This window comes from Dunckerocampus dactyliophorus, chromosome 6, assembly GCF_027744805.1.
Source record: "Dunckerocampus dactyliophorus isolate RoL2022-P2 chromosome 6, RoL_Ddac_1.1, whole genome shotgun sequence".
In the NCBI taxonomy this organism is placed as follows: domain Eukaryota; kingdom Metazoa; phylum Chordata; class Actinopteri; order Syngnathiformes; family Syngnathidae; genus Dunckerocampus; species Dunckerocampus dactyliophorus.
Window position 1 is genome coordinate 15461170 of NC_072824.1, and position 18317 is coordinate 15479486.

Consider the following 18317-nt stretch of genomic DNA (forward strand, 5'->3'; position numbering starts at 1 on the left):
TTGTAATTTTTAGCATTTCATTACAAGACAACCCGTATTCTTCAAAACCGGTTGATGGAAAATATTGGTAAGACAAAATGTATCTAAATCATGTTTCAATACCAGTAAAATAACTGAATCATAACTCCTCTTCTGTTGTTTGATAACTCGCTAACAACCTATACAACTACACACTTTATTTTTTGGGGGGCTATGTGTCGTGGTTGCATCTTTCCACGACATTAGTGTGGGAGTGACAGGAAGAAAAGCATTGACTTGCTTGGAGAGCAGTTGTTAGGTGCCACCGGCTGGTTTGTATACATTTCTAGACCACAAAAATAAGAGTACATCTTTACCAGACTCTTTTCTAGGGGTAAAATACTGTCCTATATTGGCATTTTTTTCATTTAAATTTTAATTTATTTAGATTTAAATAAGGTGTTGTAATAGAAATCAGGCCAATATTTGCTCGTGGCTTCGAACTTCAGACCTCCAGTCTCCAAAAACAAGATTCTCCGACGGGGTGTTTCCACGTCAACATGTTCTGATTAACCCAGAATATGTCCTTGCACCTGATAAAGTCCTGATAACTTTTGTATAACTATGCTTCTGTCCTGTCTTTCGGGCGTGGTGGGGAGGGGCACTTGCGGCCCACTGTTATGAGTCTGTTTCAACTGTCTTCCCTTCGGATCAGAATAAAAATAAATACCAAAAACTGTCATGTTCTGCTTGAGCTGCTCTGCTGCCGCCTGTCTGTTGTCTGTTGCAGTGCACTGCTGGGCCTGCCGGGACGAAGCCACCTGTGCACACCTGTGAACAATTAGTCATCAGGTCTTCTTTAAGCCATGCTGTGGGACTCACTTGTTGCCAGATTGTTTCTTTGGACTTCACCTGATCCAAGGTCAACCATTCCTCGTGTTGTATGTACAGTAGCTTTCTGGTTACTAGTCCTACTACCTTACTGTGCATACTTTTGTCTGTGTAGCATTCTCTAGCAGCTCTTTTTGTTACTAGCTTCAGCATTAGCTTCTATTCACTGCTTGGTTTCTACAGCAGCACTTTTTGTTATTTATTACCTTGCTAGTATTTTTCTCTCCTGCTGTCTTTTCCAAGCAGCGTTTTTGGTTCTCCTTTTGTGTGTGGCTTGGAGTTGTACTTTGTTTTTGGACTGTTGTGTGTTTTTTGCCTTACTCCGTTTGAGTATTACTTTTTGTATTAAACCTTTTTCTCTACACTTTGTGGCCTCTCCGCATTGGGATCAAACCACAACCACTCGTAACAAAAAAAATAAAAAAAGATTTGTCGTTGAGCAGTTTAGTTCTTTTCTCCACCAATGCTTATGGGAATTTTCCACCACAGTGTACATGTTTGGTTTTTATGATTATTAAATTATTTTTTGTTTTTATTTTACTTACAACACAATTCATATCCTTCAACACCGGTTTATGGAAAAATATTTGTAAGACAAAATGTACGATTATAATTTTTTTTTTTCATGATGTTTTCAGTACCTGTAAAATAATAGCATTTTAATTCTAACTCCTCTTTTGTTGTTCCAGACACTGAAGATAAGACTACATTTTTACCAGAATGTTTTCTGAGGGACAAAATACTGTCTTACATTCAGGACAATCATTTTTTATTTAAATTGTAATTGTTTGCATTTAAAGACGGTGGTCTAGTGGTTAGAATGTTGGCCACACAGTCAGGAGATCGGGAAGACTTTGGTTCGATTCTCCCTTGGGCATCTCTGTGTGGAGTTTGCATGTTCTCCCCGTGCGTGTGTGGGTTTTCTCCAGATACTCCGGTTTCCTCCCACATTCCAAAAACATACATGTTAGCTTAATTGGCAACTCTAAATTGTCCATAGGTATGAATGTGAGTGTGAATGGTTGTTTGACTATATGTGCCCTGCGATTGGCTGGAGACCAGTCCAGGGTGTACACCGCCTGTTGCCCGAAGTCAGCTGGGATAGGCTCCAGCATACCCCCGTGACCCTGATGAGAAGCGGCATAGAAAATGGATGGATGGATGGATTTAAAGCAGGAATATCAATTTAGGTCACAATGGCATGAAAGCAATAGTCCAGCTCATAGACACATCAACCTAAATATCAATCTTCTAAACGCATGGATGCACATAATCATGTCAGTGACTCACAAGGTAATACAAAATAAATGTGCATGTCTGGTACTTCCCTGGAATAATTACAGCATGATTTGCCATTGTGGAGACAAAGAAAGAAGAAAGAATGACTGCCTTACGACAAAAGCTAATACACCATTAGGACCATCAGGAAAAAAGTAGATTTAGCTTAGTCTAGGCGGCATGGCACGGTCGCTCAAGCTGTAAACAACCTGAAGCCAATGTAATATAGTATATAAGCACTACTTTATCAAGAACTGCATAATCTTGGATCAGTGATTTACGGAGCCGCAGTGCCAGGTAAGGAACACAGTGGTTTATATTCTTTGGCTCATTGGAAAGGCGAAAGTTGCATATGTTTCACTGCCATCAGTGCAGTTGTGCATCATTGCTATCCACTTATCTGGCGGGGAGGGATGTGGGTAGATATAAATCTAACAATTCCAGTATACCATCCCAAAACCAGGTTTGCAGAAAAAACAAGTGTGGGACATTATGAAAAGTATATGTCTAATTTAGAGGTTTTTTTGTCATTAGCTTGCAACCATTAAATGACGCGGTTGAGGTTGGGGTGACACTAAGAATTAATTTGAATTAATTAATTTGACACTTGAAAAATGAATTATCTTCACCAATACATGTTTTGCATTTAACTGTCCTATAGGTCATACCCATTTTTAAATGTATATATATACCAGGGGTGTCCAAAGTACAGTCTTTTGTTTTTTTTATTGGCCCACGGCACATTCTAAAAATAGACTTTAACAAGAACATTAAAAAAAAAAACAACAGCAAACATGGAAAAATCAGTAGTGTGACAAGAATAAAGTCAAAATATTAAGAGAAAAAAGTTGTAATCTTGAGATCTTGAGAATAACGTCATAATATTATGAGCAGAAATAACATCACTTTCATAGCATAAAGTTAAAATATTTTTAAAAAGATTAAGTCATAATTACGGCTGTCAGTCAAGTACACTATTTAATTATGATTAATCACATTTTGTCCATAGTTAACTTGTAATTAATCACGAATAGAAATTTGTATCTATAATAAGTAGCAATGTAAATGTCTTTGTGGTGAATGATTCGAAACGCATCTAGATTATCAGGTTAAGATACGATTCAAAAATGATATTTTTTTTTTAAAACAAAACAATTTGATACAGTGTACAAATGATACGATTCAACGATTACATCTGTTGATGTAGACAATTATTAGCAGTGTAACAATTTGTTTTAATAACGATTCAATTCCTATCACGATTTGTGGTTGCCGATACGATTCAAGGATGATATTGGTTCATTTAGAACGATACGATACAAAACATTTCAGTAACTTTAAATCGATTTAGCAACTTTTTAGCCAAAAATTCAACCAAGGTGAAATAAATACCTGGATACTGGACAGTGTAGGTGAAGTTTTCTAGATTTAGTTTTTTTGTAAGGGAATCAGGTAAAAATAATTATGGATATGAACAAAGAAAGTAAACAACTATTAAGGCAAATGCATTCACGTTTTATTTGAATGAAGTCCAACCAACACGTCAGGTTGAATTAACAGGTTAATCTCTTCTGCTCTCATGTTCAATATTCAATAAAATTTCAATAAAAGTACAGTGAGTGCAACCAACATTTCAACAGTAGTTTACCTGCTCCTTCTGCTTTTGTTTTTTCAAAATAAAATAATACAATCTTAATATCAAAATAAAGTGCAACCAATACCTCTTCAGGTTGAATTAACGTTTGCAAAAGGAATGTTGCAAAATTTTGAAATATGTAAAATCATGTCTGTGATAATTCTATGTGATAAAACATGACTTGAACTTTAATTTGATACATCATTCCCTTCTCTACCCCAGGTATTAAAGAAGTTAGAGCACTTTAATACCAGGAAATGGTGCCTTTGGCCACCATTGCTTGAACATTGAGTCAAAACAAAAGCTGTGATCGATCCACAGACCTTGGCAAGTACAACCGAGCTACAACATATATAATAACTTAGGCTATGAAATTTGTTTTAAAAGTCAACACAGTAGCCATTTAAATTGTTTTGATAATCAAAAAGCCCAGGGAAGAAAATCAAGTGTCATAATTTTCATGTAGGCCTAGCACTCGCAGTGCAGCAGCATGCTGTGTTCATTTCCATGCCACACTACAAATTGCATGTACACAGTAATTGCAGGCCAAAATTAACATTTTCGCATCCGATTTTAATGAAATTTAATCTGCAGATAGATATTAAAGTGAATTTATATCCTACATACCTTTTATCTTGTCCTGAATCTCCAATTCATGAGTTTGAAAGGCTTAAAGTTTGACTTAACCTTTGAAGCTTGCATGAGTCGATGTGGTCCAACACACTATAAATCCGATACAAAATTGAAGAGGAAGAAGTAATCTACCTAACAAACATGTGCACGAATGAAAATACACCCAGTATCATATGAAACAAATGCATTTTTAAAGACGTCCACACGGACTCTCCAAATCTAGCGTGCACTAACAGTGTCAGATTTTTGCATCACTAAAATATGGGGCAGCATATGTCATGCAGTATATGTGCATGACACATCTTTTTGTGTCCTGCTGTACTGTATACCTCGTCCTCTTGTTTCTAAATCAGTCATATCCTTCTCTTGTCCATTTTGTACGCTGTAGCTATCAAGAAAAAAAAAAGCAAAGCTAAAATTAACCACAGCTGAGCACATTGATACAGAGGGGCAAGGTCAGCGATGATATTACACTTTTTACTCTGACTAAAGTATGCTATATATATATATATATATATATATATATATATAGACACCATGTAACTTTACTTGAATTCACACGTTTTAAGTTTATTTTATGTTATTTCCGAGCATAAATGCAGCAAATTGTACTTCCACATTAAGAGTTACAAAGTGAACGACAAGAATATCCACTTATTGTTTTTATTTGTCTTTCTGTTTATTTAAACCACACATACACAAAGATTAAAGACGTTGTTGTGATGGTCGGAGTGTCCATGAATGCATCTCACGATAGTAGCGTGACAATGAGGAAGTGTCGTTCCAGGTAGATACTGTGTGTGTTTGTTTGGAGTTGGAGGTACATATATGGTGTTGGAATTGCACTGCTGTTTATGTGTTCAGGCCAGAATAAAGTTCTGTCCTTGATGAAGTGGTAGGTGTATAAAAAAGACGGGCTCATTAGCGTGCAGCTGGTCAGAGGCGGGATCATATCCATGAGTCCATGAGGAAGGGAAAACCCTTAAGTTTTCATTATTACCATTACCCTTCTTTGTGAATTGTCTGAGATGAATCACATGGTTCTTCTGCCTGATTGTGAGGCACTGGCAATTTCCAGTGAAGTTTGCAGATATCGTTACTTTCCCATTAAGTCCTACTAAGGGCATCTTTATTGTAATTTCTTGACCTGGATTGTGGTGTTTGTGGATAATCTCTCCATCAATTCCACTGCATTTTCAAAAAGGTTAAACCAGGACACTTTCCATGCGTTTGAAAGGTAAATGCTGATATCTGTCTCTCTTTTGACTGTTTACAGTAACACTATACTGGTTTGTGCCGGATGTTCTTGTGATTCAGAGCACATAGTGTCGGGGTGTACCTTGGGGTCAGCATAGGAACGGTTCTTATTAAAATGTCAAAAGCAATCACAGCATGAAGGGCTGGAGTCGCTGCTGAGGGGAAACAGCCTGAGCAAATCAAAAATCCAGTAATAACTCTCATAGAAGATATCTATCAGGGTGTACAGCATGCTTAGTGAAAGGAGAGTAGAGAGGTGGAGTGACTGATCGTCAGCAGACCAAGGACAGACATTAACGGCGTGACTATTTGATATTTTGCACCCGATTACCTGCAGCAACCTTTTTATTAGGGATGTCCTGGCATAAAAAAATAGATATCGATTCTTATGATATCAGCGCACGAGTGGCGTAGTTCTCCATACAGCAACAAGCTTGATGGCGTGGCATGTCTGCAGTCTGGAATTTTCAAAAAAATTTAAATTTTTGTAAAAGTTAATTTTCTTCCATAATATCATGAAAAAAATAAACCTTCATATATCCTCGATTTATTACACAGCAACTGAATTGTTTCAAGTCTTTTATTTTTAAAATGTTGACGTTTATAGCATTTAGCTCATGAAAACCAGAAATCCATGTTTAAAAAATGTGACTATTTCATCAAAATAATACAAAATGGGATTTATAATACAGAAATTTCAATCCACTGAGTATTTTGTGTAATTACTGTATTCAATACTTGGTTGTGGCTCCTTTTGCACGAATCACTGCTTTAGTTCGGTCTAGCATGGAGGCACTGTTTGGCACTGTTGAGGAGTTACGGAGGCCCAGGATGCTTTGATAGCGGCCTTCAGTTCATCTTTGTTGTTGGGTTTAATGTTACTCATCTTCCTCTTCTCAATAACCCACAGATTCTCTACGGCAGGGGTGTCAAACTCGTGCCATGGAGGGCCGAGACACTGCAGGTTTTCTTTCCAGCCGGTCACTAAAGCAGGTGATTTTAATGATCAACACCTTCAGTTTGAGGGAAGGAGCTCATCAATTAAATCACCTGCTGAAGAAACTGGTTGGAGAGAAAACCTGCAGCGTCTCGGCCCTCCAGGGCACGAGTTTGACACATGTGCTCTACGGGGTTCAGGTCAGGTGAATTTGCAGGCCAGTCCAGCACAGTAATACCGTTGTCGGTAAACCAGTTACGAGTGGTCCAGTCTTCCTCCAGACCCTAGGACCTTGATTTCCAAATCAGAGACATTTGCTTTTGTCAGAGAACAGTACCTTGGACCACTGGCCAACAGTCCAATTCTTTTTATCCAAAGCCCAGGTCAGACGTTTCTTTTTTTGTTTTGCAGTCAGGAGTGGCTTGACCCTGGGGATCCGGCTCCTGTAGCCCATTTCTAGGATGAGGTCTGTGGAATGTTTTCCTTGGGGTCCCCACTCCAGCCTCATTCCACTGCTTTGTGAGCTCAGTCAAATTTTTGAAGTGGCTCTGCTACACAATTTTCTTAAGCTTCCGGTCATCTCTACTGCTTGTGAAGCGTTTCCTCCCACATTTTGATCTTTGAACATGCTTTCCTCTCATGTGCTTTGAAACGGCACTTTGTGAACAGCCAACTCTTTCTGAAATGCCTTTTTGTTTCTTGCCCTCCTGATGGAGGACGTCAATAGCAGTCTTCTTCTCATCAGTCAGGTCAGAAGCCTTCCCCATGGTTGTGGTTCTGTGATCTGAACCAGGCTGACAAGGTTTTTTTTGGCTCAGGGAATTAACAGGTGTTTTGATTAGCTGATTTTTAAATTAGCAAACTGAGTACTTTGAGACAGGAGTAACCGAGTACTGTCAGAAGATTCTAATATTATGACACATGGATGTTGGGGTTTTCTTGAGCTGTATGCCATACAAATCTAAATTAAGAAAACAAAGGTTTTGAATAGTTCACTGCATGCACGATGAACCTAGAATATATGAAGATTTCAAAATTTGAATGATATTACGGAAAAAAATGAACTTTTACACAATATTCTAATTTTTTGACATGTAAATATGCAATGAAAGCGCTGGTTATGCGAGAGGTGAGTAAGGTACGTTCCTTTGATACAGTACTTCCAGTCTCACATGTTATTTTCATGCTGCGTTCATGCCTGACGTGCTGAATGAGCACAGTTTATAATTTCACAGAGTGTATTAGTTCTGAGTTTTATCATTTGTACTTTGTTCTTAAACTGATGTTTGTGCCACATCAAAATGTGCAGCTTTCCAAATTGTATTATTACAAGCATTATTTAAGTGAATACCTTTTTGTGATTTTACCGCATGGTGGCCTAGTGGTTAGCATGTTGGCCATACAATCAGGAGATCTGGAAGATCTCCGTTGGAAATCTCTGTGTGGAGTTTGCATGTTCTCCTCGTGCATGCATGGGTTTTCTCCAGGTACTCCTGGAAGCATGTTAGGTTAATTGGATCTAAATTGTCTAAATCTCTAAATTGTCCATAGGTATGAATGTGAGTGTGAATGCTTGTTTGTCTGTATGTGCCCTGCGATTGGCTGGCAACCAGTCCAGGGTGTACCCCGCCTCTCGCCTAAAGTCAGCTGGCTTAGGCTCCACCATACCCCCGCAACCCTAATGAGGGTTAAGCGGCATAGACAATGGACAGATGGATTTGTGAATTTATTAACACTAACCTGCCTTACTGTAGTTGTTGATAGAAGGAGGACATGTTATTTTAGTTGTCTATTGGTCATGATATTTTAATGGCTTCTGTTGAGAAAGAATGTTTAAAATAAGTTGGCACTATACTATAAATGCTACACTATAAATAATAGTATGTTATTTGCATTTTTTTGTCTTATTTTGCACAAACAGTTTTTATTTGTGAAATGCACCCAGTGGTATCACCGTAAAAGCAGCATAATGTGTTCATTCATTATACAAGATGTGACCTGACATTAGCTTGAGGGAAGAGCTGCTGCCTATATCGGTATCCGCTGATATCAGTATCGGAAATGAAGTGAACGATGTAACATTATCCAACATTTCAGATTTATGTATATGTTAAAATGTTGTACTCTTGTTCTGCATGATGCAGAAGTGTTGTGGTTGGTGCCTTTTTAAGTTATCCCTGATTTAGCATGTAAGGACATTCAGATCAGCAATACTATCTGCCCCAATGGCTGGATCGGACAAAAACAACAAAAAAAAGTTATCCCTGATTTGTGTTTATGTCACTCCTAAATCTTGTGAATAGTCGGGCCTGAGAATTTCACAAGACTTTCACAAGATGTTAGCAACACAAGGGGAGGCATGTGAGCTACAGTGCTATCATAAGTCACATTTTATCATGCTAGGTTAGCCTATTCGCTGAAGAAAAACAAAATGAACAAACTTACAGCTGTAGTGAAGTTTAGTAAGCTGACCTCTGAAGTGGTTGGTGGGCGGGCTCATCTAGTTTGGGGTGGCTCAGAAGTGGTCCATAAAAAAGGAGCCCCCCGCCCCGACATGATGGCGAAGCGTTATCAAGCTCATTGGTGGAGAACAACAACCCATGTTCCACCATTCATGAATTCATGTGATATACTATTATGGCTTTAATCATCAATTACATTATCCTTGTAAAATTACAATTTTCATAACATTACAACTTTTTCGGTGCAAAATTATATTTCTTTTCATTACAGCCCTGATTTCAGAAGACAGCATTACCATCACAATTATTCTCAGTGGTTTGTGATGCAATCATATGAAACTCCACTGCAAGCCCTAAACTTTTGAAGACACAATAAGAGTTGTTTTTTTTCCCCCCCAAAATCTTGAATTTGTGGATTGTGGCAGCTGTTCTGCCTTAACAACATAACCCACAACAATTAGGAACAGCTGCACCAATCAGTGAACTAATGGCACAATGGAAATGATTTCACCATCCCATTGAGGAGCGTCAGAGACGGCGAAGTGAGGGAGCGGTGCCACGGGGAATCCTAGAATGCCCCATCAGTCAAAGTAGGGCCGCAGAGATGACGTGACAGATGCATTCATTACAGGCTGAATGATAAGGGCTAAAACACATGGCTCATTCCAAACAATTCCTTCAACCTGCTTACTGCATACTAATTTCAGCATGAAGACATTTGCAATCCTCAACCTTTCCAGTGGTACAAATCTTGTCCATTCGTGCAGTCAGTCACATCACTTATTGTAGTTTTGCCCTTGTAAACATGTCCTGCCCTCCGTTGCACTTGCATTTGTGATTACAGTTGCAGTTTCAAACCCCCCAAAATGAAAGTTTGGGCTTATAAAAATAAGTTACATTAGTATATATATTTTTTGCTACACAGCAGTCACCGCTAAGTCATCAACTCTTCCTGACTGCAAATCTTTCACAGGGCCTGACGGCTTAAAATATTCCAGCACATCAAATTTCAGTATTTAGGTGTAGGAGTATGATACTTCTAAAAGTGGAAACGTCAAGTGTTTACTGTCAGTGCAAGCCAAAAACTCTTGAGAGTATATGAATACGGAGGCTAGGGACGGGCATACAGATCAATGAATTAATTGTTAATGAATACCGTCTTGAAGCAATTGACAATAACTGGAGTGCGCTACATAGCTGCATCCAAAAGAGACGCTGGTGCTTCAGTCTGAACTAGTTGGCAGCCTGAAGAAGAACAAAATGACGTCGGGGCTGTGGGTGATGCATTCCGTGATGCATTCGGTGATGAATTGAGGCTATTAGAGTCTATTAAAGCGGAAGCCATTATTTGAAGAAATACAGTGAAAATGATGTGAAAATTGACCCAGAAATAAGCCAGCATTTTACCTCGAACAGAAAGTCTGTAAAAAAAAAACAACAAAAAAACATTGTCTTACATGCGAGGTCTACAGATTTATACATGCAAATCAACTGGGGGGCAGTGAACTGGAGAGATGCAGCAGGAAAAAAGTGTTCCAATTGTTGTTACCGAGTTAGAAAACAACAGAAGAGGTATGACATTAGTTATTTTATAACCGCTTCAAAGCAATGGTACGAGAAAAGTGTGACTCGTCGAGTCGGCTTGGTTTAATTTGCACAAAAGTTGGAGTAAGTCAGTGTTTTGCAAGTTTCAAGTCTTTAATCTCAAGTCTTGACTCAAGTCTCAAATAAAGTCGTACAAGTCCAAGTCAGGACAAGTTGAGTCGAGTCCGAAGTCATAGGCTTTAAATTGTCAATTCCTTCCTTTATTATTTTTTTTTTATAAAGCAAGACTAGCGTGACAAGACTTAGTCACAGAAAGAGAGTGCTAACATAGTATTCAGGATTTAGTCAGTGCACAGAAATGTATTCCACACCCTCCTTGTTTCATCTTAAACCTGGTTGGAGGTTAAAAGACGCATTCAATGAGGCAGATTCAAAGGAAAATACAAAACAATCATGGTAGTTGAATACCGGAGTGAGCGGTGAGAACCCACGCACGCACAAAGACGCATGTTGGGAAAAACGGTTATTGGTGTGGTTTAATTTATTTCAAACATGCAACAGTTTACACTGAATCCTTCAAGTTACAATTCACAATTCCACATGTCCGAAAAGGAGTAGGAAGAAGCAGAGCTTATTGAATCCTACCCCCTCTCCGTATCACTTCAAATGCTGTCACTTTCTGTATTCAACATACACTAATTCACTGTTCACTTATTCTTCCATATAATCAAAGCAGATATTCTTCTTCTTATTATTATTATTAATATTATTATCATCACTATTTTTTTCAACAAAAAAAAAACAAAACAACAAAGTTTTTCCCTTTTTCCCCGTTGATATCCGGATCCACTTCCTGCCGCCGTTCGTGTTGCACTGTGAGTGCCATTGAATGTAAATCCACGGGTTCCTAATTCCAGTACTTGGTGAGCAGTTCCTTGCAACGATGATATCAAAAGTCAAATGATAGTGAATGTAATCCTTCCAGCTGCATGGTTCTTTCTTTGTGGATGGTAGGTCCTTGATGTCATGGTAATATGATCTTTAATATGTACAAAGATTGTTGTCAGATGCTCATTCTTGTAGACCAGTGGATCCCAAACGTTTTACAGTGGCTTATCCCTTGAGACATTTGACCTGAAGCCACGTACCCCCTACTCCGGCACGCTTTAAAAACACACATCTTTTGATTTGAATTAACTTGAAATATTGAAAAAAATAATAATTGGGATTTATTTTATCGTCATTTTGGGTCAAAATTTTGGATAACGTTTCACATGAGCACTAATACATAAATAAGTAATCATCCAACATATCTTTTTCTTTGTGTTTGGCATTATTGTATTGTTGAACCTCAGTAGTTCGGCCGGTTAGACTTGCTATCAGCACTTATAACTAGTTTATTTGAAGGAATCTGTACCTCTCACTAAGCCGAGTTAAAGTTGAGTGAGTCAGCAAGCAGTTCTGATCTTGTGTTTGTGAAGTGTCGGCAGGAAAGCACCAAAACTGTGCAAAATTGTAGTATCAACAGCAGCGTTCTTGTCATGTACGTCCTTTCCCATTGATGCCATCATAAAAAAATACAAATATAATACATATAATATAATAAAATAAAAACAGTGATAGCATAAACTCTATCTAATATTTGTCCATTGGAATAGTATAAGTGCATTTTCTGTATGATGCAGATTGTTTTTAACATTTTCTTAAGTAATCATCACTGAATTTGCACATTTCCTGATCAAATACAGGGCAGAAACATGACATGAGGCTGCGGTGAATCGCTTCCCTCGGCTTAAGTGTTCAAGCTGAGTCTACTATCTTTCTTTGTGCAGTGCACTGAGTGCACTAGATGGGGGATGGTGCGTGCCCGTTTCTCTTTGTCAGCATGTTGACAATAAAATTTATGCAAAAACTTTTGTTACACACCATGACTTTCTACAGCCTGTGTAATGTAATTGTGACATCATTATTCTTGCTAATCCAACGATAAAATACAGAGGAATGTCATGCGCGGAGGCACTGAAGTACTTATATTTTGCATAAACTTCGTATACAAATAAATGCTAAGACCACAAATGTTTTTCTTTTTATAAATAATAATAATAATAATACTAATAATCTCTTCTTTTCTTCGGTGCCTCACCAGCCATGCATCTTACTGTATGTCACTGGCTTAGTGTTATATTTATACGGCAATATGACAATACTAGGGATGCTCCGATCGATCGACCACCGATTAGTATCGAACGATTCCCGTAAAAAAACACGTCATCAGCATATGCCTTTCCAAAAAATGCCTTTCCAATCTAATCACCAATACTGAGCCAACCAGAGCCAACATGGTGCTGTATTGCCGCGAGAATCAACACCAGCCTGTAAAACCTCAATGGCTTCAGTTTGACAGCTTGACACAGGCTACGCCAATCGATGCAAGTGTGTTTGGTCACTCCCTTGTCCAACATATTGGTGTTCCCTTTTCTTGCATCTTTTTTTACACGCGTTACCCAGCTGTCACTGGCGGCAGCCTGCTAGCTACCGAGCTACAATTATCCTAGCTTCTCGTCTTCAGACTCCAAATGTGACTTTTTACCAGTGTGACATTTTGTTTTTAAAACAAACAAGCAATGCGGTTAGGTTGAAGCTCTTTTTTGTCCCATGGGGAAGTGGATATCATGTTCATGGGGTACGTACTAACTTTTTCAAGCATCACTGAACACTTTTGCTTTTTTTCTTGTCATTATACTAATTATGTGTTGTCCTCAAAACGCTATTTGTGTGTGGTTGTTTAATGAACATAAACTCAGTGTGTGTGCAACCTTATGATGCTGACAATGTATGACAGGGGTCTCCTAGCTTGCTGGGTGATTTTGAATAGCTCACAAACAGTAAGTACAAATACTTGCCAGCTCTAATTGTGATGAAAGTTGGAGACCCCTGTAACCTGGACACTGAATTTATTCAGTTTTAAGTTAAGCAAGACAGTTTTCTATTTAATAAAGACATTTATTTGTATTATTTTATTCTGTACTGAAAAATAAATTATTGAACAATTAATTTCCCATTTGTATTACTCCAAAACATGCATGGAATTAAATTCAGGTTTGTGTCAAATAGTACAAAAATGATTCCACAAAAATAAAGCCAAAAACAAAAAAAACTATCCATCCAAAAGTTAGTTTTTTAATAATTACCTATTTGCCAGGGGCCCATGGAATTGTCTAACGGCGGCCCTGGCCAATAACACTCATCATATATAAATTGAAAAATGTACAGTTAATCCATGTGAACGGTATCGGCCGATCAGTCATGGATGAATGGCATCGCAGCATAAAACCGTGATCGGAGCATCCCTAGACAATACAATTTTTTTTGGTAAAAATGTATTGTAAAGGTCCCATTAGTGAAGCAAGGAAGTGTCTCTAAGGGAGTGTATTTAGGAGTGGGGAGTACATGGTTGACACCCGCAGCAGTGTATAGTGGATAACAAACAGCTTTGCCTTCTTTTGTATGTATACACAGCGGAATGCCAAATAAAACAATGCTGCACATTTCTGGCAGTGTCACAAAGCGTGTTCACTCTAACCTGCTTTCATTTCCCAAACACAGTCATTTGCACTTGTCTGCTCAATAATTGATCCCTCCTTTTTCCACAAAAGAGTCAGGAGCACTTAAAATGCCCATACAGCAGGTGTGCTCCGCCCCAATGGAAGGTCCTGTGTTTCAATGAGTCAGTATGACTCCTGATGATGGTATATTACACTATCAAAGCTCTGTAATGCCTATACGTGTGCTGTGCACCCATTCTGTCAAGCCAACTCCTGAGTCAATAGAACATCCTGTTTAAAATGAGTACCGCCTGCCAGCTAGTCAGGCAGCCTCATCAAATGCCCCCCTGGGAAGCGGGGAGTTATAGTTTCCCATCTGGAATAATTCCCTGGTCTTCAAAAGTTGGGAGAGGACAAGGTCGCAACTCTTCTGTGCAAGTCGAATAAGATGTAGCATGACACCAAAGTGCTTTTTCATAGCGGAAAAAAAAAATGTTTAAATGACATTCGATTCTAATAGGATCCAACCTTTTCTCAAAGCATTTTTGGAATGTGAAATTCATAAAGTGCTCAGGGAGGGTCACTTTCTGCATAACGTGTCGTGGTTTCACACTATCAAAGCATGACTCATGCAGTCTTCCTTTCCTTGCGTCAAAACATCTGTTTAATTTCTCTTCCATTTCTTTATTCATCATGATAAAAAATGTTTTTGTTGTTGTGGGGTGTTGAAAATTGGAAGTAAAACAGAGTTCAACATTAAATATGGAATACACTTCTCAGTGTTCACGGCAGTCCCTGGCCAAGGAGATTAGTCAAATAATATTTAGTGTTCCTAGAAATTAGACATACATTTAATACACTGGAACAACATCTAAAGCAGGGGTCTCAAACTCAGTTGAACTGCAGGCAGAGTGTGGGTGAGGCTGGGCCGCATCATGTGTTCACTCTGGTCCATTTCAACCTGATGACTAAATTGTTCACAAACACCACCAGAAGCTGACGTGAGCATGAGCGATGGTAGTCCGTAAATGGTAATAAATATAAAACAAAAGTATAAAAATGTGGGCTGTCAAATGATTTAAAAAATTAATCATATTAATTGCAGTTTTGAAATTAATTAATCATGATTAATCACCATTTGGAACTATGTCTGAAAAATACCCATTCTTTTATGAACCGAAAGATAATTGACAGGACAGGATTATATGCATTTATGTGTATTATTTTGTATTTGTACAGCTCCAAATAAACTGAAAATTTAAATAAAAGCTAAAAGACACCACACGTATGAAAATCTATTTGCCTAACAACAGTCTCTTTAATTTGAATCACACTTTAACCGTGCTATTATGAACAATGAGGGGTTGCGTTCAAAGAAACCCCGTCATTTACAGTAAGTTGAATTCACATGTTTTGAATGTATTTTATGGGATTTCCGAGCACACTTACGGACAGCAAATGGTGCTTCCCCATTAAGAGTTACGAGCGATAAGAATATCTACTTGTTGTTTTTCTTTGTCTTTCTTTTTTATTTAGACCACAACATACATGGATAATCAAGATGTTGTTGTGATGTTCTGAGGGCGGAACGGACTAGAGGCGGGTTTGTGAGCTGGAGATACATACACAGTGTTGACATTGGTGTTCAAGTCAGAATAATGTCGTAAAAGAGACTGCGACTGTCATTTTGTGGAGATGCTACACTGCACCGCCGTCTTCTGGCTTCTCAGCATGCTTTGCGGTACTTGTTGTAAAGTACTTGTTTATTATTCCCCTTAGTAACAGTAGTTGCTCTGTGTGTTTACTTACCTGTCACAAGTTATGCTGTCATTTTTGTATTGGTACTGTGATTGCAAGTAGTGTTCTGTCTAGACCCCCCTGTTCATTTCACTGTGTGACAATCTCATCCAAGCTTCGCGGGCCCCACTTGCATAATCTTTGATGTCAAACGGGGGGCCACAAAACATGCGTTTGCATCCATGAATAAACAGTTTCAACCTAAGCGTGCGCTAATAAAGTTATTTGTATTGCTAATATTTACTTACAGCGGCGGATACTAAGGAAATGACAGCGTAATACTGCTTACCTGCCGACGCAGGTCCCTGGTCTTCTTGGTCATCTTGTCTATGGCCGAATTCAACGGGTCTCCTTTCTCTTTTCTGCCGGTCTGTAAAGAAAGACAAGAAGAAAAGGAACAATATTATTGTTGCAAGGGATTCAAAAAAGCCTATGTGGCCTATACAGTGCAGTGCATTTGGAAATACAATTCATCAAAGAACACTTACTGACTGTCAGTGCGTTATGACACGTGGATCCGTTTTTCAACGTTACCTAGCAACTGCATCTATCTGGCAGTTGCCACTTTCCCCGTGGATCACCTCCTTGCATTGCCAATTGTTGCTCGTGGCTTAAAGAGGGAGTCTTCACTACTATTTTGTTCAGCAGAAGTGAACAAGAGCCAGACTTTAGACATGTCTGTGTCAAACGGTGTCAGAATTATTGACTAATACCCACACACTGCAAGTCTTTTGTGCTATTCTTAAAACCAATTCAGTTGATCCTTGAGGCCATAACAAAAAAAAAAATACAAAATTCTAGAAAATGCCTTCAACACAAGACGGACCACCTGAAAATGTAAAGCCTCCAGACAACGACGCAAGTGAAATTATTCACAATTATTTTAGGCCTTCTAACTGGACAAGTTGACATCCCAGAAGCGTGAACGGCTTCGAGACACACTGTGATGATTATTACTTTGAGCAAGTTAATTGATCCCGATGGTATCAACTAGTGTCACAGAACAAATGGTAGAGAAAAATAGTTTTAGTTTTCAAGTAACTGAATATAACAAAGCGATAACAACAGTTCCATAGTTCCTTCTGCGTTTACAAAAGTATATCAGGATGATAAACAGATCAGAGAAACACTGTGATCCTCTGACAAAGCAATACCAGCATACAAAATTAGTTGTGTTGTTGCTAGGCAACCATCCAACAGTATTGCCCCACATAACGTAAAGACAAGCAGAAGCTCATCAGCTTTTGCAGGGAGGTAACAACTTCGACTTCGCTGCAGAAGACTAAAGCATAACAGGAGCAAAGGAACCATAATTTGACTCCTACATCTTACTGGAAAAAGTCAACCCATTTGTTTTTAATCCAGAACAGCGATGATGTGATGAGTAATTTAACACTAGATGAATAGTAGCTAACAAACGTGTGTACTCCTAACATTTCAGCAACCATTCAACCAACCAGAGTCTATTTTCTCAAAGGACAATACGACTGAAATGAAACTAGGATGTACTTTACAGTAGCCTGTGTACAGCTTTTATAGCAGCGTAGATGAATTATCTTATAAAATAACTGATGGCCAAGTCAGGGCAACTTCTATTATCCAAGGAACAATAAATTCCTAGTCCTATGAACAAATTATTGACCAGAACCTCCTACCATCATTCCCTTATAGTTTTGCTAGAATCTGGAATCTGCTGGTTCTTTTGTTTTGTGGCTTCAGAGAAAGATGATTAGTACTCTGGACTGGTCCAGTCAATGTCCAGACTTGAATCCAATTGAAATGTTTGGACAAAAGCTGTGGATACATACCAAATGTCCCTCCAAACTATCTCAGTGGCAGAGCTCTGCAAGGAGAGGTGGGTGAAGAGCTCCATGAACTGATACAAGAAACTGTTTAGTAGTTACAGGAGACATTTGGTTGAAATGATGGCATACTTTTGCACATGCACAATTTCAGTTTTTGTCATATACAACATTTTTGGTGACTGCAATTGCAGGCAGCTGCTGAGGGCGTTAACTTTTGAACCTGCTGTAAACACAATATCCTGCTCTCTTCCTGCTCCGAGCATGCAAGCCCACGCAACACAGACAACGCGCACGGGCCATGTTTGTTGTCAGCGAACGATAGCTACTAAGAGTGTCACGAGACATTCAATTCACGAGACAAGATTATACACAAGATTGGGTCTACGAGAGCGAGACGAGATTGTAATATTGTTTTTAAGAAAAGTATCATGATAAAAAATGACCGGACAGACTTTTTAATTTAATGGAGCCACAAAACAATTCAGGTGCATTTTGCAATGTTTAATGTCCCCCAAATTATTATGTAACATTATTGTCAACATTATTTGAGACAAAATTAACCCCGCTAATGTG

The 18317-nt window shown here is 38.6% G+C and overlaps 1 protein-coding gene across 3 annotated transcripts in view; it reads right to left on the reverse strand.

Annotated features, from left to right (window-relative positions):
• Nucleotides 1-18317, reverse strand: part of ctnna2 (catenin (cadherin-associated protein), alpha 2) — a 316834-nt gene that overhangs the window by 109079 nt on the left and 189438 nt on the right. For all 3 annotated transcript variants that reach the window (XM_054779585.1, XM_054779584.1, XM_054779586.1), the window contains one exon: nt 16229-16309. In XM_054779585.1, coding sequence (XP_054635560.1) covers nt 16229-16309 — 81 coding nt within the window. The remainder of the gene's footprint in view (nt 1-16228; nt 16310-18317) is intronic.